The 23,411-nt window shown below is 50.3% G+C and overlaps 2 protein-coding genes across 3 annotated transcripts in view; one reads left to right on the top strand and one right to left on the bottom strand.

Annotated features, from left to right (window-relative positions):
- FRMPD1 (FERM and PDZ domain containing 1) overlaps positions 1-18,121 on the top strand; it is a 26,880-nt gene extending 8,759 nt beyond the window's left edge. Inside the window, exons 7-16 of the mRNA XM_051643017.1 lie at positions 1,143-1,238; positions 3,570-3,695; positions 4,788-4,907; positions 5,214-5,350; positions 6,547-6,673; positions 8,199-8,294; positions 9,525-9,707; positions 10,686-10,833; positions 11,493-12,302; positions 13,233-18,121. Coding sequence (XP_051498977.1) covers positions 1,143-1,238; positions 3,570-3,695; positions 4,788-4,907; positions 5,214-5,350; positions 6,547-6,673; positions 8,199-8,294; positions 9,525-9,707; positions 10,686-10,833; positions 11,493-12,302; positions 13,233-15,562 — 4,173 coding nt within the window. The 3' untranslated portion in view covers positions 15,563-18,121. The remainder of the gene's footprint in view (positions 1-1,142; positions 1,239-3,569; positions 3,696-4,787; positions 4,908-5,213; positions 5,351-6,546; positions 6,674-8,198; positions 8,295-9,524; positions 9,708-10,685; positions 10,834-11,492; positions 12,303-13,232) is intronic.
- Positions 17,527-23,411, bottom strand: TRMT10B (tRNA methyltransferase 10B). 2 transcript variants are annotated; one of them, XM_051643015.1, is made up of 8 exons: positions 22,408-22,660; positions 22,218-22,326; positions 22,008-22,132; positions 21,313-21,465; positions 20,469-20,547; positions 19,664-19,731; positions 19,244-19,367; positions 17,527-18,245 (listed from the first exon to the last, which is right to left on the bottom strand). In XM_051643015.1, the coding sequence occupies exons 1-8, from the start codon at positions 22,528-22,530 to the stop codon at positions 18,139-18,141; spliced, it is 888 nt and encodes a 295-aa protein (XP_051498975.1). In that variant the 5' UTR covers positions 22,531-22,660; the 3' UTR covers positions 17,527-18,138. The 2 variants fall into 2 exon arrangements, with proteins under 2 accessions (XP_051498975.1, XP_051498976.1); XM_051643016.1 differs by lacking the exon at positions 17,527-18,245 and adding an exon at positions 23,328-23,411 and having other exon boundaries at positions 19,275-19,731; positions 22,408-22,777.

Raw genomic sequence — 23,411 nt, 5'->3', positions numbered from 1 at the left:
TTTGTGCTACTTAGCACCAAGGAGTTAGAGCCTGGGATCAAGAATAGTGGCAATGTTCACTTTTTTTTCTCAGAGATGACTGTAGGCAGCTTGAACCCCACAAAATGGGGGGAAGGAATGAGGAACAAGATACAGAAGTGTTTGTGCTGGTGGTGCTGCCCAGGGTATGTGGGCTCTCTTATCACAAGGCACCAAGGTTGTGACATTTGAAAGGTGCTACACAGCATGTGAAACGTAGGAGAGAGCATTTTAGAAATGCCATTCTCAACTTTGAGACTGTCGTGACAAGTAGATAAGCTCTTTTATACTGGAGCAATGTGCTAGTCCAAGGAAATCCAAGGGTGGAGGAATATACCTCAGCACTGAGCAACAAGAAGAAAACAAGAAAAGAGATGCAAATGAGCTCTAGTGAAGGAAGAAGTCAGATGGAAGGCTGAAAGGTGAAGCTCTAGGCAGCCTCCGAAAGGCAGATGCCAAGTTCCCAGACCCTTCTCAGAGCAGCTGTTGGAGGTGTTTTTGCTATGGGAGTCATTGCTTTGTCTAATGCATTTGAGACCTACCTCAGGAAACTCTGAGGACAGCATCTCCTGTTTGGGAAGTCACAAATCTTAGAGCAATGCTCAATCAAAGTACCACTGCAGGCTTAGCTGAATTCTGCAGAGCCTTCCTGTGGTGTGCAAGATCTGTTCTTGGTAGCACAGAGGGTTTGGGTAGCTCTTGAATTGAAGTCATGGCTGTTGCCAGTGCAAATGGAGAAGCATAGGGATTAGTGGTGCCAAGTAACGAGAACATGTCTTTTTTTGGTAGCCATCACTGCTCTTCCAGCAATGAGCACGGAGGATGGCTCGCTGCTTTCAGTTCCTACCAGATGTTTCTGTGCTATGTGGGAACTGAACAGTGGGAATATCTGGGCCATGTGCAGCTACTGCCCTGGCTGAAGTCTTATGGTAAAGGCATTTTTGTGTTGTCTTTCCCTTGTTCTGTGCCAGAAGCAGAATCAGGGAATAAAGCTTGGTGCCACAGAAGACTGCAAAAGCAGAGAGAGATTTTCATTAATAGCAGGATGTCCTGTGTCAGGCAGAGCAGCCTGGTGCCAGAAGGCTTAGCATCCAAGGGTTAGTACTCTTGCTTTTGTTCTGCAGGGGAATTCTCTTCTTTGTATGCCCAACGTTCTCAAGGTGTACTTGGAAAATGGACAGACAAAGGCTTTCAGGTTTGAGGTGAACACTACTGTCAAGGTAATGGTGCTTGGTTGTTTGTCTTTCTTCCCACCACCTGAATTCAAGGCCATAGCAAAGGTTCACACAGGGGAACTTGCAGCCATTGGTTGTGTTGGCCAGCTAGTGGGAACTGGATTGCCAGCTAATGCTGAGTGTTCTGGATTTTCCATGCACAGGAGGAGGTGTTGCTTTGGGTCACCTCTGTTTTCTTAGCAACCAGTTTCCACAGAACTTGCAGGAACTTGGCAATGAGACCACTGCAGCGTTGTGAAGTGTGATTGAAGCTGGGCAGAAGGACAGGTTGTTGGGAGCCTGGCAAATCAGCATCTGTCCACACGAGAGTTGCTTTCACTGGAAACCACATGGCACAATACAGAGGAGGTTATTTAATATAGCAGTGACGATGTGCCTCCCTAAGAGGAAGAACAACAATGGAGTCCAGATTTGGATAATCATGTAAATTCAAAAAGTGCAGTTGTGCCAGTTGTTCTTTAAGTTGCCTGTTGATGTGCCAGCCTCATTTCTGCACGGGTGAGAGTGTTTCTCTCGGAAGACACAAAATAGGATTAGCACCTTGAGATGCAAAAGCAGCAAAACCTCCCTAGGATCACGGGGGATTGGAGGCATTACAGATGAGTTACCATCATTCTCTTCAAAATACAAAGAGCTGCTCTCCAGAGACATCCATCCAGCACTTGCTATAACTGTGGAGTTTAGACATAGGCATCCAAACTTCAAGTTTTTCTATCCCAAACTTTAGGGTTTCTCAGTGTTTATGTTGGAGTTATTAAGATTTGCCTGTGATTGGAGGCCATAATTTCTTTTAAGGATAGGTGATATCCTGCAGCAGTGCAGCTACCATGGAAAAGATGCACAATGGACAGACATTCTGAAATGTCTGAAAGAATATTCTGAAGGAATATTTAGAGGAAAAGCAAGGCAATAATATTTGTAATGCACTGAAAACTTTCCTCAAAAAGGAGTTTATTGTCTAGTTCACAAACTTCACAAAACTGTTGTGGTCTCTCATGCAACTAAGTCTCTGCAAGTATTACAACTTGTAGGGCAGAGAAAACTAAAATAATTAAATAAAGAAAAGAGATAGTAAGCAGAGGAGAGATGACTTGTAAAGAGGGTTTTGAGTGCCCACCTGTTAATTTCTAGAAGATGGATTAGCTCTTCATGTTTGACTGGAGTTGCTCACCTCTGAACTGGAGCAAGATTTTCTCTACTGGAGTTGAGTGTAACCTTCACCAGTGTCCACACAGAAACACTCACATGGGTGAGATAGGTCCTAGGTCAGGAGTTTTTAAAGGTACCTCTGCCATTTGAGGGATCTTTGCTTAAAACTGAGATGACTTAAATAGTTAAGCTTGCTTCAAGAGTCTTGACTGAGTTGAAGGAGGTATCTTTCAGTTTGTACTCAGTCAAGCCGTACGTAAAGGTTTTTGTTTGCCAAAAATAAACCTAGTTATATTCAGGACGCTTAGTATTCCAGCCAAATTCACCATACAACTGAAACACCTGTTTCAGTCAAATTTGGTAAGATTTTTACAATTACACTTTGAAATTCTTGTTTATTGGTGGGGAGAAGAGTTTTTCACCAGTTCCTTGTAGTTTCTTAAAGTAGAGTTCTAGAAAGCTGGAATGGCTAACAGGGAACATTTGGATCCAGAGCAACAGAGGTGCCCAACACCACCAAACTAAAAACTGCAAGGCCAAAACTTTCAGCATGAAGCACCCCAGGACGTGCAACTGGATTTGATGCCTGTTAACACCTTGAAGTTTTTGCATCTTGCTGCACTCTTACCACAGCAAGCTGCAGCTTCCCTACTTAGTCCTCCTGATCTGCTGCAATGAGTTGTCCTCCCTTTGTCTGTGCTTCCTGTGCTTCTCCTGCAGTTACCTTGACTCGTTTGTTGCCTTTTGACTGCCTGGCTGATATGTTCCTCTGTTGCTCAGACATCCAGCTGGGACAGCACAGCAGCTAACAGCCAAGCTTGTGCTTAGTGTCCCAAAGAAGTTGCCATCCCTCATGCCTCCACTTCTGATGAACTTGCAGGTTTTCTCTAACCTTGAGATCTCTATGATTTTTCTCAGTCAGTGTGTTCAGAAGCTGTCAGTGAAGAGGGAAAGGCAGAACATCACAGAGGCACCAGTTTCCTGTGAAACAGCCTCAACTTTCACTCTGTGTTGCAGCACCAAGGATGCTCTGGGCTGCAGAGAATATTCTGTCTGGCCACTGCCTTTTCAGTGCTGTCCCACATGGCTGCCAGTAGCAGCCTGAATCACGCATGTTCATGCAGTGTCTAAGTTCTGTTTGGCTGTTCATGTGCCTTCCCTCCCCAGGACATCGTCCTCACCCTGAAGGAGAAGCTCTCCATCCGGAGGATTGCACACTTTGCCCTGGCTCTGGAGGAGCAGTACAACGTGGCAAAGATCCACTTGCTGCATGAGGAGGAGCTCATTGAGCAGGTGAGGAGCCCCTGCCTGCAGCTGTGCTGGGGAGGGGCGCCACCACCCACCAGTTGTGCCCAGCAAGGTGCAGGGACGGCTCAGCTCTGCAGGTGTCCCACAGGTGGGTGAGCTTGGCCCCATCTCTAGAGATGCTGTACTCTTCTCTCTGGCTGTTCTATGTGTCAGCACTGCATCTCTCCATTTAGAGAGCACAGAGCAACAACCACAGCCTGAGACTGCTGGGACCCTGCAGAGCAGTTGGGGAGGAGCTTTGTGCCATCTGTGAGACAGGCCCAGCTACAGGGGACTGCTTGAGACTGTTTTAAAATAGCTGTGCACCCAGCTGCTTACAGGTCGCTAGGCAGTCAGAGACTTAACCCAGACAGTTGCCACTTGGATTAAATTCTAAATCAAAAGTCTGTGCCTTGCAAACATGAGGTTATCTCTGTTAGTAACTCTGCTGCTCTGCTAATTCTGGGCCACTTTATCTGCTGAGAATGTGCCTACCCAGGAGTCTCAGCTCTCTTCTGTGGATTTTGTTGGATGGTGATCCACTGTGATCTAAAGAGGTTTGATGGCTAACACTGTCCAGCCACTGAGCTTGTGTCTGAGAATTTCTGCTTTTTTTCAGTTGGTAAGCCTGTAAGGGATTTGCCCAGAATAAAATATGCTAGTGTAAACCCCAGGGGTCTTAACATTGTACTGACATGATGATGAGGATCCAGTGTCTGTTTAGGGCTGCTGTAACTTATGGCTTAACTTAAAAGCAGAGAAGCTTGCCCTTTCCTCTCTCAGTGTCATATGGCCTTCAAGCCTCAGTCCTGCTTATACTGCAAGTGTATTAGATCAATGGATATTTAATGAAGCTTTGCTGTGAAAGGACTTCCAGGCTACCACAGGGAGAAGCAAAAACCAGAAAAAGAATAGAAGATTACAAATTACAAACACTAGCAATGTCTCCCTGTGTTTGCTGAGGACAGTGGCTAATTCGCAGCCATCTGACTTGCTGATAGCTTTAAATCTGTGTTCACGCAAGCCAGAGGCTCACTGCTTTTATGAAGGGAGGAACTGCAGCAGTAGTTGTGGTGTGTTGCTGTTTGTCTGTTGCAGGTGGTCCAAAAAAGAGAATCTCATGACTACCGGTGCCTCTTCAGAGTTTGCTTTGTCCCAAAGGATCCTTTAGACCTCCTGCAGGAAGACCCAGTTGCTTTCGAGTATCTCTACCTGCAGGTGACATTGGGGCATTCCATGCTGCAGAGTCTTGTCTCACCTAGTTCTCATTTCTGCTTTAAACCAAAACATACTTCAGGCCAGTTCAGTTTTATGAATATGAAATGCACAGTAATTAAGAACATAGCAGTTGGATTCAATTTGCCTTAAGTTCTTGAATCAACGCATATGCTTGGCTTTTTAGCAGAATGCGGTTGCAATGAGCTGGGTGGCTCCCTTTATTTGCTGTAGAGTAGTCATATCAGAGGTCTTATCCTGACTTCTCTATGTCCCATCATCAGGCTAACTCAGCTGTGTTTGTTCCAGAGCTGCAGTGATGTGCTTCAGGAAAGATTTGCTGTGGAAATGAAATGCAGTGTGGCATTACGTCTGGCTGCTCTGCATATACAGGAGAGGATCTATGCTTGTGCTCAGTCACAGAAAGTATCCTTGAAATACATTGAGTAAGTTCCCAGATTTCTGTGTTATGTTGTGACTGAGCCTAGGAAAAGAGGGAGGCAACTAAAAGCAGCACTAGTTCTGTGTTTTCCCGGTGTTTAGCTCTGGGTAGAAGACTGTCTCTTAACCAAAAAGACCACATCCTCTTAGTTTTGCCAGTTGTTTTAATGCAAGATGGTTTCATGAGCCTCCCTGTCTTTAACCAGCTGAGCTGCTTGAATGATAGGGACGGTAGAACATCTGGGCATATACCTAAGCAGAGGGAGGTTCCAATCGGTAGCTGGAACAGGGACATGAAATGGCAAATCTCCCACATGATCATGGTTACCCAGGCTGCTCCTGCCAGCATACTAAGATTTGCATGCTGGAGTTGAGAGGATAATCACCGGCTTTGCACAGCCAGTACTTTACATCTCTCCATCCACCAGAACTGTATCAGATACACCTAATTTCATGATAAGTGATAGGTCTTGTGAAGTAATGAGATCTAGAAGAAAATACCAAAAAATGTTTTCACAAGCAGAGGGAGGCTGTGCTGCATGTCATTGCTGTTAGACCACACTTGCTTTAAAGAACATCCGTGCTCTAAGAGCTTGTGGTGGGGCTAATCATTAAATAACAGACATTTGTGTGGTAACTGCACCATTGAGCCTCCACCAGCCCATGCAGGCACCACTGATGCCTAGCTTTCCCAGCCAGGTGCAGGTACTGGAGAGTAAGGAGCAACTGCAGGTAAGTGCAGGGTTCTTAGTTCCTGGATACTTAATGCTTGGGCTGAATAAACTCTTCAGCAGAATATTGGGGCCACACTTTGGGGTCTAGGGAGCTGGAGATGTTGAAATGTAATAATCTTGTAACCAACATGAAGTGAATGTAAAGCCAGAGTCTTCATCCTCTGGGTGGCAAGGAGAGGTTGGCACAGTTACATTGACTAAGCTTGTAGACTGTCTCCTGTATAAGCAGGTAGACATTCTGCATAGGAGCTTGTGCTTCTGTCCTCACTCCTGACCCAACTGGGGTGAGGTGCAACCTGGCAGGAGCTGTCCCAGCACGCTCCAGCCCCCCGAGACTTGGTGCACCCCAGACAGGAGGGGCCTGTGCCCTCCTCTGCCTTTGCCCAGCTGCCCTTCTGCACACCCCTCTGCTGCTGGGAGACAGTGCAGCTGGGACCCCCTTTGCTCCCTTCCTGTGTTTCTGGCAGGAGGGACTGGGGAATCGAAAACTTCATCTCACCAACTTTGCTTCAAAACATGAGAGGGAAGGACATAAAGAAGGCCATCAGCTACCACATGAAGCGGAACCAGCTGCTTCTGGACCCTCGACAGAAGGTAGTGTGTGTCCCCTGGGCTCGAGGGGCCTCCCAGGATGGTGGCAGGCTCTCTATGGGCCAATGAGGCAGCATCTGTCCACCACTGGTCTCCTCTTTACGGGACTTGCGGGAATTTCTCCTGTATTTTCCTCTTGCAATGTCCTCTGCTGTGCACACACCATACCTTCCCTACAGTGTGTCTTCTGTTGAAGTTTGCTTGTGGGGTTGCCACATGGCACATATGGCCATGTGGGATGGTCCTGATCAGATCTATTGCCTATCCAGATGAGATGTGTTGGTCAGATACTGAGTCCTGTATGAGGAAAAGAACATCCTGTCAAACCTGTTGTTGCGAGCTGATATTGGGGGGCTACCGGCTGTTAGGATGCTTTCATGATTTCCCCCCCAATGTGGAGGGGTTTTTGAATAAGACCGAGAGCTCACACGTGGTGCTGCCTCTCACAGAGGAACGGCCAGTACGGAACTGTATTTTAGAGTGGTAGTTAGAATGCACCCCCACCACGCTCAGAAATTCCTACTAAGACCAATGTTTAGTTTACGAATTAACCAGTTCATTAAGGGTTAACACAAACTGTGGGATGAGGTTTAGGGAAAATATTAAAATGCCAAATGGGTATCAGGGATATATCAGGGAAGTAATGTGTACTTTAGGGAGGTAATGCAAGAAGTGCTGTACCCTTAAGGCGTTCTCTGCGAGAGAGGGTTGTGGATTAAAGGAGAGGGAGGGAGGAGTTGAGCCCGGGCAGGACAGCTAGAGCGAGCGACAGAGGGGCTTCTTTTCCAGCTGGCAGGGCTCGGTAGCAGGTCCGTAGGGGGCTGGCTTCCCGGTAACGGGCGACCCCCCAGCAGCAGCAGGCGGATCGGGCAGGCCCCAGTCCCGGGGCAGAGCGGCAGGCAGGCAGGGCAGGCAGCTACGGCAGCATCTCGAAATCCGTGGTTGCGGGGGGCAGCCCCTCGCGGCTCGGCAGCGGCGGCAGCAAAACGGGGAGGCTCCGACTCCGGCCCCAACGGCTGCGGGAAGGACCAGGTGCTTCAGGGGTCATAATCCTGGCCCGCTCACCGTTAGGGCTCAGGCTCGATCCCCGGGGCAGGTAGGCCCGGCCGAGCTCCTGCCCCAGGCTGCGCAGCAGGGCCGTGTCCCGTGCAGGAAAGTCCAGGCAGGCCTCGGTACCACCTGCTGAATTCGCTGCCTTTTTACACCCCCATGACCCACCTGTCCAGGCAGTTTCACTGTCCAGAGCCAGTTGGCACCCATGAGTTCCAAGTTAGGGCGGTAACACTAGCAGGGCAATGCATAACTTGTTGCCCATCCTTCCTGCCTTGTACCACATCTGTTGTTTTGTTTTCATTTGTCCTTGAGCAGCAGGCCTGTTTTTGGTCCGTTAGCTGGGTATGATTAGCAAAAGGCCTTTGCTGGCTTAAAAGGCATTTTATTTAGACTTACGTGGGGAAGAAGAAGAACTGTTTCCCACACCTGTCCCTGTCATGTTTCTAAACAGTATTTCTTCTCTTGCAAAATGAAGCACAGGCTTGCAGCGGTCCAAGTGCGCCTGAGCTACCTGCAAATACTGGGAGACCTGAAGATGTACAATGGGAAGATCTTTAATGCCACCCTGATGGTATGATTGCTATTTATTTGTTTAATTGGGTTTTGGCATGCTGTCCTGTTGCCCTACTTTCTGCATCTCTTACAGCAGTGAACTTGGACAATACTGCAGTGTCAGAGCACAAGAAGCAGTTATAACTATTTTTCTTCACCAGTGGGTAAAATAATGTCTTAACCAAAGCAAACCCTATCTAAGATGGAAGTGTTTAAATATATTTCTAAACTGATTGTTGATGTGAGCATCCTTGCACTGAGTCTTCTTACCTGTCTTTGCTTTGTTGCTCATAGAAAAAGTCATGTTAGCTCTGGTGTTGCAGTTTCAGCCAGCTCCACTCAAACCACTTTTCCCTGCCCTGGGACATCATGATAAATACTAGTAAGGGCCTCTGCTAGGGTAAGTCAGCATAGTTCCATTTAAATGAGTAACATACTAGCCTATACAATAATGATGCATATTTTTTTCTTATTGAAAGTTGTGAATCCTGCTCTTTAGATGAGCTCTGTCTAGATTTTGTATGTTGTAAAGTACTAGAGATCTGATGGCATTTAAAAAACTCTTGAAAAGATACTGGCCACTTTTAAACCTTACTGTGAAAAAGAACACTGCTCTTCACAAGTGTTATTTTGGTTTGTGTTGGGTTTTTTTTGCCTAAGCCGACTTGGATGTGTACTGAACTGTGGACCACAACCTATTTTTTATAGAGAGCTGAGCAGTGTAGGTAGATCTGTGCCAGAGGAGGACTTGACTGAGGGGTTGCAATAATGCCTAGATTTACACTTGAGTGCAAACTGAAATATTTCTGCCACATTGTTTGGGCATTAATTAATTCTTTTAAAGTGTCTGATCCTAACAGAAAGTGTTTACATTTCTCCCAATACCAAAAATGCCTTCCTGAAGATTCTAGCCAGCTCCAGTAGGTCTCCCTAGGTCCATCTGGCGCAGCCTGCCAGGTGACACTTCTGATAGCAACCTGCTGCTGACCTCCTCTTTGGATCTGCTAGATGGCTGGTGCATCTCTGGGGTTGCCTGCCTTTGGGGCACAGGGAAAAGCCAGAGAAGAGAATGCCTGGGAGCAGGTGACCTGACAGCCTGTAAGTAATGGGGGGGCTCCCTTTGCAGCTGGTTACAGTCTAGTATTAAAGATACCACACCAGATCAGGTGGCTGAGGAGTCCCTGCCCAGCACAGGTGGATGGGTTTCTGCTCAGATTTTGGCTACAGATTTAACCTCTTCCCTCTACAGCTACAGGACAGAGAATCATATGTTGCATTGCTGGTGGGTGCCAAGTACGGGGTCAGCCAGATTATCAATAATAAGCTCAACATCATAACGAGTCTGGCAGAGTTTGCAAACATCAGCAGGGTGGAGCTTGCAGAGGAGTCTGAAAAAGTGAACATGGTGAAAATCTATCTGCAGGATCTGAAGGTAAGCAGTGCTTGCATGACAGCAGCAAGGGGCTGTGTCAGGGCCAGAGAAACAAGAGGGAGTCACTCACTCCAGCTTGTGTTTGAAGTCTGGGGTTTAGCTCAGTACAAAAGGCTTAGAACATGCTCAGAAAGGAAAGCTTGTAGGAGGAATACAAAAGGCCTGAAGAGAAGGGGTTCTTCCTCTTGTCCTCAGTGAGACACATCAAAGAAACAAAACACCAGAAAAACAATTCCTATTCTTTCTGTACCTTGTGCAAAAACCAGAGTGGCCTGCCATGGTGGCAGGAGGGGTGAGAGGGAATGTCTTCTCAGAGTGCAGCATGTTCCTGCAGATTGCAGTACAAGCAATATTGGAATGTTTGTCTGTGCTAACATTTCTAATGTTCGATCCACCAAGCTGGGGAAGGGGCTGGATAGCAAGTCCTTTGAGGAGAGGCTGAGGGAACTGGGGATGTTTAGTTTGCAGAAGAAGAGGCTGAGGGGAGACCTCATTGCTCTCTACAGCTCCCTGAAAGGAGGTTGTAGGGAGGTGGGAGTTGGCCTCTTCTCCCAAGTGAGGACCAGAGGAAATGGCCTGAAATTGCTCCAGGAGAGGTTTAGATTGGATATCAGGAAGAATTTCTTTATTGAAAAAGTGATCAGGCACTGGAGCAGCTGCCCAGGGAGGAGGTGGAGTCACCATCCCTGGAGGGATTTAAGAAACGTGTAGATGTGGCACTTCAGGACATGCTCTACTGTCTGAGGTTGTAGGGTTTTGCTGCTTTTTTTGTGGGTGTTACTTGGTGGGTTTTGTGTTAATTTGGGATTTTGTTGTGTAGAGTTTTTTGGTTTGGGTTTTGCTTGGGGTTTTTTGTTTGTTGTGTTTTGGATTTTTTAATGATGGTTGGACTCAGTGATCTCAGGGGTCCTTTCCAACCATCATTATTCTGTGATTCTGTGACTTTTTACTGTTTTCTCTCCCACCCCCCAAAAAAAGCTGCTGACTCTACTGCTGGAATCAAACAGTGCAAAAGACCTTGTCTGCCTGATCACTGGCTATTACAGACTGTTTGTGGATGCAAATGCCTCCATATTTACCTGGGGAGAGAAAAAACAGCAACTGCACCATGTCTCAGCTGAAGAAGGTTTGAAAACCAAACAGCCATTTTTTTTTTTTTTTTGCCAAAGGATGGGGAGAAAGTGAGTGGATCCTTCATCATTAGAAGTGTTATGCCCTCCTGGGAATAGCATCGTGCTAGAGCAGTAGCCCAGGGGCATGCAGTGGTGTCTGCAAATGGTTGAGACTGTCAGGCTTAGTGCAGGCAGCGCCAGGTTTCCATCAATCCCAGAATGTCAGGCAGGGGAAGAGCAACAGTCTCTGTCAGCTTTTCCCCAAATGAGAAGGTTGAGTGCCTATCATTGAGATAGCAAACCTGTCCCTGGCCACTTGTGCTCTTTTATCCAGTTCCTGAACAGTCTCCCCTCTGCTGACATACTTTGGCCAGGAGAGAGGTTTTGTGTGCCAGGCTGTCCTGTCCCCTCTGTCCAGCCTCAGCAGCTGCAGGCTGAGGAGTGGCTGCTGTTGTGCAGCTGCCTCTGCTGCTCTGCAGAGACACCAGGCAGAGACCCAAGGGACCAGCCTCTCCTGAGGCCCTGCCAGTCAGAGTCCACCTTCACCTTGTCTTCAGAGGGCACAGCTCTCTGGGCTCTGAGTCCCTGCTGTGATAACAAGTTCATAACCCTTGCCTGGCTGTTCCTCCTTGCCACCCCAAAGGACAGGCTGATAGATATGTCTAAATTGCAGGGTATGAATCTCGAACTTGCAGTGACTCTGAAGACTCCTGGGAGCTGGATTCCTCCTCAGATCATTGCTTGGACACTCCTGTAGCATACAGTAGCACTCATCCTGTGTGCAACGAGGAGGAGGAGTTTGGAGAGCTGGAGGAGAACAGCAGGAAGTCCAAAACTGGTGGGAGTGACCGATGTGGTGGAGGTGACAATGCAACAGACAGCACATCTGAGGCTTCAGATTCAGCCAACACTGAGAGCCGAGGGTTTAAGACAAGTGGCTCCAGTGACTCCATGGATGCACTGGAAGAAGAGGAGTTGGAAGCCTGCTCTTCCTCCAGACCGGAGTTCTTCCACTTCTGTGCACCAACAGTGCAGGAGATGAGCAGATCAGACAAGAGCTTCTTTCCCATTCATGCTGCAGGAGGTTCCAGCAAGGCAGAAGCCAGAGACTACTTCTGCTTCTTGCAAGTACCCCATGCAGAGGAGGCTGTATGTGAAGATAGCCCCTCTGAGCAGAGAGGAGAGGACACCGATGCGTCTGTGCTTGAGACCAAGCTGTCTGAAAGAAACACTGTGGGCTACTACAGCCTGTGCTACAGCTTATCTCCTGCAGGCAGCATGGAGAGGAGCAGCAACAATCACAGCCCTCAAGGAAGTCCTTTGAAAGATGGGTCTGCCCAGGAAAAGGCACCATGTGGAGCAGAGCAGATGGCAGACACAAGTGACCTTATTTTGGAGCCACCCCCAGGCTTTGGTGACACCAGCTCTGAGGAGGAGTTCTATGATGCTGCAGACAGGCTCAGCCCTCCTGATGCCCTGGCAGGTAAACCCTCATCCACTGGCTGCAGTTCATGCTGGCCTAGGGCATTGCCTGTCTCCCTTCTCAGTCTTCCTGGAGGGATCATCTTTCAGTTCTTCATAGTTCCCTCAAGATCTTTGAAGGACCTTTGAACATCTATTCTTCATAAGCCACCCTTCAGCATAAATACAGTGGAAGTGCACACAGGGATCAGAGATGCAACTTTGCAGGGAGATTTGTCGTCACATCCAAGTATTAAATCCCATAAAAAGTTTTCAAATTAATCTGACATTCTGCAGGAATTCCAGAATACTGATGTATAGTTCTGCATGATCCTGAAGCCAACATGCTGGCTGAGTGTAGTTGTGTTTCCTCAGAAAGGAGAGGATTCTTGTTTCTGAAATAACACTCTCTTTCAATATTAACTGAACTTCCTAAGAATTGATTTTGTTTTGTGTAGTTAGAACAATTTTGGCTTTTGCATTCATGCACGGTAACAACACCACATTCAGGCACAAAACTGTAATCCCTGGAAACCATCCAGGTTGGGAATCTCTGATAGTGTTTCTATTCCTTGTTAGTCGCTGGCAGCCTTAGGCTCTCTGTAGCTGCTGCTGACGTCCCTGATCTGGACCTGAAGGTGGTGGCTGTGCTTGCAGTCATATCCAGTGACTGCAGCAAACAAGGGGAGAGGATGTCCAGCTCCCCTCATCACTGGGCCTGGACTGCAGCCTTTGCAGCCACAGGTCCCAACTCTTGATTTTTCCTGTCATGGCTGATTCCAAGTAGGTGATTGGTCAAAACATGCCCTTGGGAGCCAGGCTTTGCTGCCAAACATTCATGTCTGCAATTGCAGGATCTGTGTAAAGATCTCTTTGTCCTACTACATAGATGTGTGGATATTCTGCTGTCTGGGACTAATTTCTGACTCTTACATTTTTCTCTTGCCAGCAGGCTGCACCATGACACCCCAGGATGGTACAGACCCCTCCTGCATCCTAAAGGAATTGAGATGTTACAGCTCAGGGGAAAACCTGGTGAGAAGGCAGGCAGCAAGGGAGGAACACAGAAAAGAGAAGGAGCTGCTACATGCCAAGAGCCTGAGGAAGAGGAGATCTTTCCTGAAAACCGATTACACCTCGCAGGTCACTTTCCCGTTGGCCTTGCCAGGCTCTCTGCAGAGCTGCTGCTCTTGGACACCCCCACCCACACTCCCTGCTCTACCCCCTGCACAGAGCACCAGAAGGGATGCAGAGCTCGGGCTTGCTGCTACCACCCAGTCCCAGAGGGACACAGCTGGCACAAACCGATCCTCTGACCTGATGGAAATGGAACCTGACACAATGGAAACAAAATCAGTGACAGACTCGGTGGTTTCTTCCATCTCGGCTGTTCGCCTGCAGGGTGCCCAGCATGGGGAGGAGGGTGCAGGGGTTGCCATACCTGTCGAGGGTGGCCTCCAACTTGGACATGCTGTACACCCACCTCTCCTGTCCCTGGGGGAAGCTGTGCCCCTTCCTGGGGGACAAAGCAGAGCTGCCCAGGGAAGTTCCTCCATGAAGGCAAGTGCTGGGTGTCTGAGTGAGGAGAGCTGTGTGGCCACTGGAGGCTGGCTGGCCCCAGGGGCATTGCAAGAGCTGGATGAGGGGACAGCAGCCCAGCAAAAGGCTGGTGATGTACCCCCACTGCAGGGGCCAGAGGGGACTGGCCCTGCTAAAGAAAATGTGCTGCTGCCAACAGCTCATGGCCCCACTGTGGCCTCTCCCCATGAAGTGGTCCAGGACCAGGCACTGCTGCCCACTGCTGGGAGGCAAGCAGAGTGTGAGACACCTGTCCCAGCTCCCTGTGGAGAAGCAGAAGCCAATTGTGACAGCTGTGCTGGAAGCAGCAGTGACCGTGCCCCATCCCAGGCCAAAAGCAGACACATGATAAGCAAGGAAGCCTTACAGAAGGTGCGCAATAAAACCCACGTGGGTTTTCCAGATGCAGCCCAGCTCTTAACAGACTGCAGCCACACTTCAGGGGTTATAACTCGCCTCTCCTGGCTCTCGTTTGGGGTGAGGACAGACCTGGTATCACCCAGCCCATCTCAGGAAAGCGCAGACATCCCACTAGAGCTTTTGGCCTCTAAAAATACCAGTGGGTGCCTGGGGCCTGATGCTGCCAGAAGGGAGATGCAAACATCCCCAGCTGGACCATCCTTTGAGAAAGGGTTGGTAAGCAGCCAGGGGCTGGATGAAGGAGAGCTCAGCAAAGACACAGGAGATGTGGCTCACAAACAGCCACAGGCTGTTCACACTCTTCTTCCCAGAGAACAGGCTCCCCAGGTAGAGAAGGACTGTCCTCTGACTCCATCTCTAGGGCTTTCCATCTCCTCAGGCCCATTTTCCTTTGGCTTACTGGGGAAAAGAACAGGAGACCATGGGGCTTCAAAACTCTCCTTCCTCTGCTTTAACCACAAGAAGGATGAGCAGACCCCTTCTGACCCCATCATGACTAGGTCCTTGGATTTTTCCACAATGAAGAAGACATTACCACCACAACTTGGGACAGAGAAGTGCAGCTGTCCACTGTCCTATGTCAGCTGTTTCCACAGGCCTGACGACAAGGGGGAATGCGAAGCCACCATGCCCATATGCAGCACATTTCTGCAGCCCCTCACCACCCCACCATCCAGCAGCCACAGTCTTCCTGGGGCCCCTGTGGGCAATTACCCAGTCTCCATTGCTAGGGATATGGCGTGGTGGGACCCTCATGTTCGAGCCCTCAGACAGCTGAAGGACCAAGCACAGGTGAACTCTGCGGAGTTCTCCTGCTTCCTAGCCTATATCACAGAGCTTCAGGAGGTTGTGGGGAAGCTCTCTGGGAACCAAGCAGCTCACCTGCAAGATCAGTGTGCAGAGCAGGGCACTGAGAGCAAGGGTGCCCTTGGCTTAGCCTCCCGAGACCTACTGTCCAGTTGCCAGGAGCTCCTTAAAACAGAGCAGCCCCTCAAAGAGCTGCAGGATGCCCTGAGGGTGACATTTGGCCACCTGGTTCAGCTGGTGGTGACCTGCTTCCAGGTGACACACTGCCAGCTGTGTAGGCAGAGGCAGCAGGAGCTCAAGGCTGCACTAGTAGACGTGGTGGGCACCTACCACCAGCTTGTGCAGGCTGTTCACCAGCAGCTTTGCAGGCAGGGCTGCCCAGATCTGGGTGCCAGTCTTCTTGCCCGCCAACACACAGCTCTTACAGCTGCCATGTATTGTCTACTGCAACAGTTCAGGGTTCCCCAGTTGTTGTGACAGGGATGTTTGGTGGGTGGGGGAGATCCCAGCCATGTTCTGTCACTCCACTTACCAGGCTCTCCCCCGTGTGTCCACTCGTGTCTGCTTTGCTCCACCAGGAGCTGCCCGGTCTGGGGTGGCCAGGGGAGGACACTCCATACTCCAGCCCTTGTGTCACTCTGTGTGCACAATCCCTGTGTAAAGTGCGAACTCTTAGAGTACTTAGTGGCTTATGCACCTTGCCTGGGGCTTGTCCCTCCCCTCCCAAACACCTTGCAGGTGGCCCGTCTCAAGGTGTTGTTTTAGATGCCTTTTGTCCCCTGTGGAGAAAGACAGGAGCCCTTTGGCCTGCTTGTCCTGCTCATTGCACTCCAGGCAAACTCTGAAGTAGAGTGATGTCAAATCCCACCCTAGCCTGACATGAAGGAACCCAGTCTGCTTTGTCCACCTTCTGTGGCTAAGGATGTGTCTGTACTTGTAATGGAAAACTCTTTGGGGATACTCTATTTAATTGCTTTTCCTTGCAAGGACTCAAGAGAAGGAAGGTGGTCCTAAGAGAGGGAGGCAACACCAGATCTTGTTCTTCTGATACGATTTCTGTGCTTCAGCCAGTTCTGCTCATTTGCTTTACTGATGCTTGAGAACGACCCTGATTAACCTTGCCATGCTGCTTATGGATCCATGTATTCCAGAAGGAATAAGCTTCAAGACATACCACCTCCACAGCTGTGGAGATGACCCATTACACTGACCTGCCTGGGGGAAGGTGAGCCCCTTTTCCCAACCTTGTCAGTAGCTTCTCTGCCCTGTGCAGTGTGTCCCTGGCCAGGTGTGGCTGTCCTCAGCCATGGTCTGACTGCATGTCCCTGTCAGGTCAGGGCTTCAGTGTTGGGGGCAAGATCCTCAGGCAGTGACTGAGGACAGGGCATGGGCAAGTCGCTAGTTGTCTGGTGTCTGATTTGGGGTGTTTGGGAGCCATGTGCTTTCCCTGAGGGATGTCTGCAGTAGGCCAGCTGCTGCAGCCAAGGGTGCTCAGGATATAGGGGTCAGCAGCAGAGCTTTGCTGAGGTACCCCCACAATTTTTGCTCATTCTTTAATGCTTCCAGAGGGAGTAAAGGGCAAGTCCTTGCAGCTGAACCCCTAGTGTGGAAGATGATGGCAGCTGGGGCAGCTGGGAGTGCTGCAGCACCCCTGAGAAACCTCCCTAACCAGGAAGACACTTCACAGCCAGGTATGCTAACACCCACAGGAATTCAGCAACCTGTAGCAACCCTGCAGCTGCTGCTCTGAGTGCCCACAGGCAGGGGCAGGCAGCAGGCAAGCAGGGACAGGGTGGCCAAGGTCACTGGGAGGGCAGCACTGCCAGCTGGTTTGGGTTAGCATGTGCTGCTGCTTGGGCCTTCCGTTACAAAAGATTCTCACACTGCAGGCCAAATGCAGAGCTCTGTATAGAGGACCTGGGGGACATAATGAGTAAGAACCCCTAGGCCCTGTGGGGCATCAGAGGAGCCTGTAGGGCTCAGCAAAGCAATAGGCACCAGCAGACATGAACTCAGACCATGGGGGAACAACACCCTGTGTCCAGCAACTGCTGCTGCAGGCCCCTCTGTCTCACAGAAACTGGATTCCAGGTGGTGTAAAAGGAGAAAGGAAAATACAGAAGTCTATGAGAGAGTCATTTATCTTAGAAGATAAGACCTTCAGATCCTTCCTCTGGTAGTTGGATGTCATTGACCGTGAGGAGGGATGGGGTTGCATCTAGTTTGTTGGGGATTTTTTTTTAAAAATGGCTAAGAACATAGCAACTTCTATCCATCAAGCCCACTTTCTGCTGTGGTTGTGAAATACCTCCATGCTTTTTGTGCAGAGCACAGTCAAACCCCAGGTACCTTTCCAGAAGGAACATCGAGGCTAGTGAACTTCACGTGTCAGTGCATGATAATGCAGATGCATGGATCAGTAACTAAGGATGCAACAGGAGTCCAAGAGTAAACATTTTATTTTAGCTTAGATGCACAGAATTACCCATAGGTTTAAACAACTCACCAGGTCTTCAACTGGTTTAAAGTTGGTAGGATATGATGCACCTGGGAACTGTTTCTCACTTGAGAATCACTTCCCATCCCATGTTCCCCTCACTGGAACAGCACTGCCCTTTTCCATGGGAAGGAATTATTTCTCACAAGTGAGCTTTGCAATTCTAACTTCACCTTGCTTATTGTTTAATCAAGATGAAAGAAATACCTTAAAGCTCTTGTCCCAGAACAAGTGTAGAAAGTGTTAGTCAGAAACACACTAACAAGCATCTGCAGAGAAGCAGAACTGAATTCCCATCAGTTTTTACTTAATCCCAGCGCTCCATCAACTTTTGTTTTCTGCAAAAGAGGAAAAGTAATTTCCAGCATTGTCCTGCAGAGGTAGAATGTGTCACACTCAATGAGGTTCTTAAGATTTCAGCAGAGCTGTTTTCACTATGAACATTGATGCTGGTGCCTCTCCCTGAAGTTTGGAGTTTGCCTCTCCTCATCTGCATAGCTCCATAACCTCACCAAATAAAGTTTTCTTGTGTGTTGTCATACTGAGGTATTTCCACTCATTTCATGGCATCTGGTAGTACATAGCCTTTTCCAGAAGAAACTCCAGCTTTCAAGGCTGCTGGCCAGCTTCGGGTCTCATAGTAAGTTGATAAGACATCAAAGACTGCCAGGAACAGAGAGGAAGGAGCACCAGTGAGACCAGTCTCTGCCATACACCCCCCACTGGCTGCAGAACATTAGGGTGTCACAACACTGATGCCATAAAAGGTCAGCATGGGGCGGGTGTTCCCTTTCATTTAACATCTGAGGACCGAGTGTTTGAGGCAGCTCACCAAGGAGCAGACTGTTTTGGAGGTGACTTTGGGAAGCTCTAGCTAGGAAAAGCAGAGGCTGTGTCAACTAAAGCAGGGTGCCCCTGGTCACTGATCTAACTTGTCCTGCCCCTCTGTGTTCCTGAGGACAAAACCAGTCATACCTACTGTGCTTCTGCATCAGGTCTCCTCCTGGGGGACACAGTGGTCTCTGGCAACTGGGCTTGGTGCTCTGCAGAGCCTTCCACTGCTTCCCCTGCCTGATGCTGACAGCACGGGAAGCAAAGACCTCATGCCAGAGGTAAGAGTTTACTAGAGCTGGCCTGGGACAGCAGCTTTTCTGCAGCCCCTAGCAGAGATGGGCACATTACAAAGCCACAGGCTGCCAGCAGAAGTGGAGGAGCACAGGCACATCCACTGCTGTGACCAAATGGCCCAGCCATGGTTATAAATGACCCGAAGCCACCACAGTAACACAGCACACAACACCCACCCTGGTATCGTGAGCCTTGCCTTGACTGAGCCTCACCCACGACTGACAACTTCTGTCCTTCTCCCTTGCCTGGGACCTTGTATGACCAGTAGCAACAGCAGCTGCCTCACATCTCCCTACACAGTCACAGATTTGTGCAAAGCAGAAGTGACAAGTCCTGCTCCTCTGAGAATGGGCCAATGCAGAGAACCACACAAGACCTTAAAATGGGAGCAGCAGGGACAAGACCTGGGGGGGAGGGAAGGGGGCAGGCAACCTCTGCTCCCAGTGTGTCCCCTGTTGCTCAGCACCAGCCTCCAGTTTGAAAACTCTGCTGCTAGAGAGCCTCCTCCTCCAGGACACAGCTCAGCCTCTCACCTTGGTTAATGGCCAGTGTCTCTGAGTGGTAGTTCCTGCTGTTGATGGCTTTCACCATGTACTCACGAATGGGCAGGCGAGCTGTTTGCAAGGACTGCTCATGTGCCCTCTGCAGAGTCAGCTTCTGCAAGGGAAGCAACAAGCTGCCCCATGTGCACCATCTTGCACCTGTACAGCACCATGGCTGGGGCACAAGCAGCTACAGAACAAAACACTGGAGCTCATTTCACCCAGGCTGCTGCAGTCTCTCCTCAGCCTGGTGCTGCATCTGGCAGAACCTTGAGGACAAACAGGTGGTGGCACAGCTGTGATGTCTCAACTTGAGGCAGAAGCAGCACTAGGTAATACCAGTGGGATATCTCTGCTTTCACAAGAGAATGGGGCAGATGGCGCCTCTGGGTCTGACAGGCTGCTACCCACCTTGTGAATACTTTCATCCACCAGGCCTCCGAGGACATACACTTTATTTGGATCAATATCTTCAAGAACTAGAAACAAGAGAAGTACTTGCTCACCACCATACAACAGTAAAATCCTGCACTACATCACTCCCCAAGCAAGACCACCACTTCCATGGAAAAGCTGTGCCAGTCACCCATCCCCCTGCAGCCTCAGACTGTGCAGGAGGCTGCATGCAGCTTCCAAGCAGGAGTGTCTGCCTCACCCACAGGCAGGGAACAGGGGGGATCAGGCACAATCCAAAAGCACTGAGTGCCAAGGATATCAGGCATTGCTCCTTGTAACTGCCGCCTGTTACGAGATGTTGCTGACCTGCTGCCTCTGATCCCTCCCTGCTCTGCAGATGCCTCCCCACTGTCAAAGTCACCCACTAAAACCTTCCCCCACCTATACCAGATTCTTTATCAGTGAGGCACTTGTGCAAAACAAGAAAGGGATCTAGTCCCCAGGAACACACAGCTAGCTAGAAATGGAGGAAGAGGAGAAAATAAACACAGCAGCAAAGTAAGCAATAATTAAGCAGTGTTCTAGCTCCTGCATTATTTCAGAGAAGGATGCAATTTAGACTGTATTCACAGGTTTTTAATTAAGTCTGTTGCAGATCACACACAGCCCTGACTCAAAACCACATTCCCTGTCCAAATAGACTGCGATATGAGTAGATTTAGCATCAGACTTAATTGCACAGGTTCTTTTCAAAAATAAAAGCTTCACAGTCAGTCTTCTGCCCCAGTTCCCCTATGCCTAAAGCAAGTAAAATATTTACCATTTTCAGAGTCAGGAGTGAGATAAACAATTTTATCTAAAGGAAACAGGTCCAGGTAACTTTCTTGAGTCGTATCCATCTGAAAAATGCAAGTCAGGAAGAGAAGCAGCCCATTAACCCAAACTGTTATCTGCCAGAACAAAATCCACTCTCTGACACATAAGTATACTTGAACTGACACTACTGCCCCAGGTGTCTGAACTCCTACCACTGGACTGTTTGGGTTTTTTAATTTGGAAAATGTTTCTGCATGGGTATTGAACAATGTATAACTCAAAACACATTAAATTATCTTCAAAATCACTAGACATGGTTTGAGAAAGGGAGACCAGCAATAAATTGCCTTATTTTAAAGGAGGTGGCAATTCCGGATATTCAGGAATCTCCAGTTCAGGTGGTTTTCTACCCTCACTGTCAGAAGGTGCAGCCCCATGGGTGCTGTAACACACACTGCTCCATGTCACTGTGTGACCTATACATGTGGGTCTTGTGCTTAAGTCAGACTAAGCTCAGGACAAATCTCGAGACACCAACGTATGACCTGCCCAAAGCCTGACCAAGCTTGTGTCTGCCTGTCTCAGCATCACAGGTCTCTTTGCAGAAGCATGTGGAGAAGGAATTCTCCTGCAGGCAGGAGGAATATAAGCTGTCACTAGAAGGACTTGCACATCACTCTATTACCTGTCAGTTCTTGTCTTCTGCCAAAGGGCAAGAAGATTTGAGTTTACCCACTGTCACTGAACTGCATTCCCACCATCCAAGCCAACCTCAGCCTGTCTTGGGGCAACACTAAGGGCTGTGGCATGCTGTGAGCCTTGAAAGCGCGGAGGTCGGAGACCCTTACCAAATAATTGGAGAAGCCATCGTTCATGCGAAAACACTCCTCGTAGATCAACGAGCCCGCCACAAACTCTGTCAGACAAAGCCAAAACGGCTTCTTGGCCCGTCTGTTTGCCCCATAGAGTCTCCTGATCTGCGAGGCGAGGCGGCTTGTTTCCTTCAGCAAGTAACAACGACAGTGACTCAGAAGTCTTGGGGCCAGGAGTAACATGGCACCACTCAGGGCCTGCAGACACCTGTCCTGCCCTTGTCACCCGTGGCTGAGGCTCAGGAAAGGTTGCTCCTCAAGGAAACCCGGCGGGCTGGGTGCAGGCAGCCAGCGCTGAGACCAGGCAGCCATAGGCAGGCCCAGGAGGACAGGCAGGGACGGCCGGGGACAGCAACCCCCATAGGGCCAAGCCCCAGAGAGCTGCTGTGTGCATCCTCATACACACCGGCTGAGCTGGAGAGTTTTTTAGAGCTTTCCAGCACAGAACAAACCGATGACCTGCCTCAGCCACCTGCTCTTCCCCTCTGCTCCCTCCCTGCAGGCAGCACCCCCAGGAGCAGCACAGGGCAGGTCCCTTCCCGAGCCGGAGCAGAGCGGGGCAAGCGGATGAGAGCGCTCCCACCAGACCGTGTCGGGGCACGTCCCAGGTCTCCGACATGCCTGCGGACCCCGGAGCGGCGCCGCAGGGCGCAGCAGCAGGGCACCCGTACCTTCTCCGACATGCATTCGGCCACGCCGAGGTCCACGCAGAGCCGGGGCCCCGAGGCCCGGGCCTCCAGAAGGCGCTCCCTCGCCAGGGCGGCCGCGGCCCTCCCGCCGCCCCGGCTGCCGGCCCCTGGGAGGCAGAGCAGAGAAAGGGCAGCCCGGACCCCGCCGGGCCCCCACCCCGAGCCCCCTAGCAGGGCCGCACCGCCCCTCACCTGCGCCCTCGGCCCGCCGGGCCCGGCTCCTCTCCCGCTCCTGCTGCCGCTTCCGCCTCTTGGCCGCCAAGACCCGCTCCCAGCGCCGCTGCTTCCGCAGCACGTTCCGCTGTAGGAGTAGCCGGGATCAGGCCTGCGACCCCTCCGCACCGGCGGAGCCGCGGGGGCCCCCGCCCGGCCGCCCACCTACCGAGCCCTGCGCCGCGCCGCTCGCCCGTTCCGCGCCGGGGCCGACGGCCACGGGCTCGATCCGTAGCAGACGAAGGGTCTCGCAGACTATCGCCTCCTCCGAGCAACCCCCGCCGCCCTCCATCGCCGCCGCGGGGCCCTCCGGGGCGAGACTGGGCGGGCAGGGGCGGCCCCGGGCGGTGCCTGTCCCGGAACGGGAGGGGCGGGTGTCCCTGGCGGGGCCGGGAGCTGCGCTGGGCGGGAGCGGTTCTGGCCCGGGCGGCCGCGGGGCTTCGGGAGCGCGGGCAGAGCCGGGCACGGTTGGGGGGAGCGGGGCAGTCCCCGCCGCGGGGCCCACCGCTGATGTCAGTTACCAGTTGAAATGAGAAAAACTGGGGGGGTGTGGAATCACATTTCGGAAAAAATAACATGAAAGGGAACGTAAGGGACAAGCAGAATAAAAACAGAGCCTACATAACTATTCTATGATTCTATCAGGAACAATTTTCAAATACGATTTTAAGAATTAGAGAAAACCAAAACCAGATTCCAATTAGACAAAAACACTCCCCAGTAGTCACGAACCCGGCCTTGAGACAGGCCTGGAGGACAGATGGAAGGAACGGATAAGAGCTCTGCCCACAGCTTGCCTTGGTTACAGCCTTGAGCACAGGGGAAAAACACAGTAATTGAAATCACCGTATTAATATATTAATGGTCCATCAGCATCCTAAAATTCATACCCACAGGCTAGAGGGACCCCTGCTAACAACACGCCACGCCCTCTTTTAGCAGGCACAGTGACATTCCTGAGCATTGGCCCTTGAAACGGAAGTGAGGAATGAGTGACCCATAATGTGTGCCAGTGATAGAATGTTAGAGATCAAGTTCTTTCTCACGTTTTTGGGTATAAAAGTAGCACTTGCGTTTCAGAAAACTGACCTTGCTGCGTAGAACAGCCCCTGCCCCCTGCTCTGCACAGAACCGGGAATTAAAGCAAGTATCTCGACCCTGCGTGTGGGTGGC

The sequence above is a fragment of the Apus apus genome, chromosome Z (assembly GCF_020740795.1).
Source record: "Apus apus isolate bApuApu2 chromosome Z, bApuApu2.pri.cur, whole genome shotgun sequence".
NCBI lineage: Eukaryota > Metazoa > Chordata > Aves > Apodiformes > Apodidae > Apus > Apus apus.
The sequence above is the reverse complement of the archived record's forward strand: the minus strand, read 5'-3'. Positions and strand labels throughout refer to the sequence as shown.

Excerpts from the sequence above, each read along its gene's own strand:
- TRMT10B (XM_051643015.1), bottom strand. The coding sequence starts at position 22,530 with ATGGAGGGCGGCGGGGGTTGCTCGGAGGAGGCGATAGTCTGCGAGACC. Across the intron at positions 22,327-22,407 it reads GCGGCGCGGCGCAGGGCTCG|CGGAACGTGCTGCGGAAGCA; the intron begins GTAGGTGGGCGG and ends CTACTCCTACAG. Across the intron at positions 19,732-20,468 it reads CACTCCTGACTCTGAAAATG|TTCTTGAAGATATTGATCCA; the intron begins GTAAATATTTTA and ends TCTTGTTTCTAG.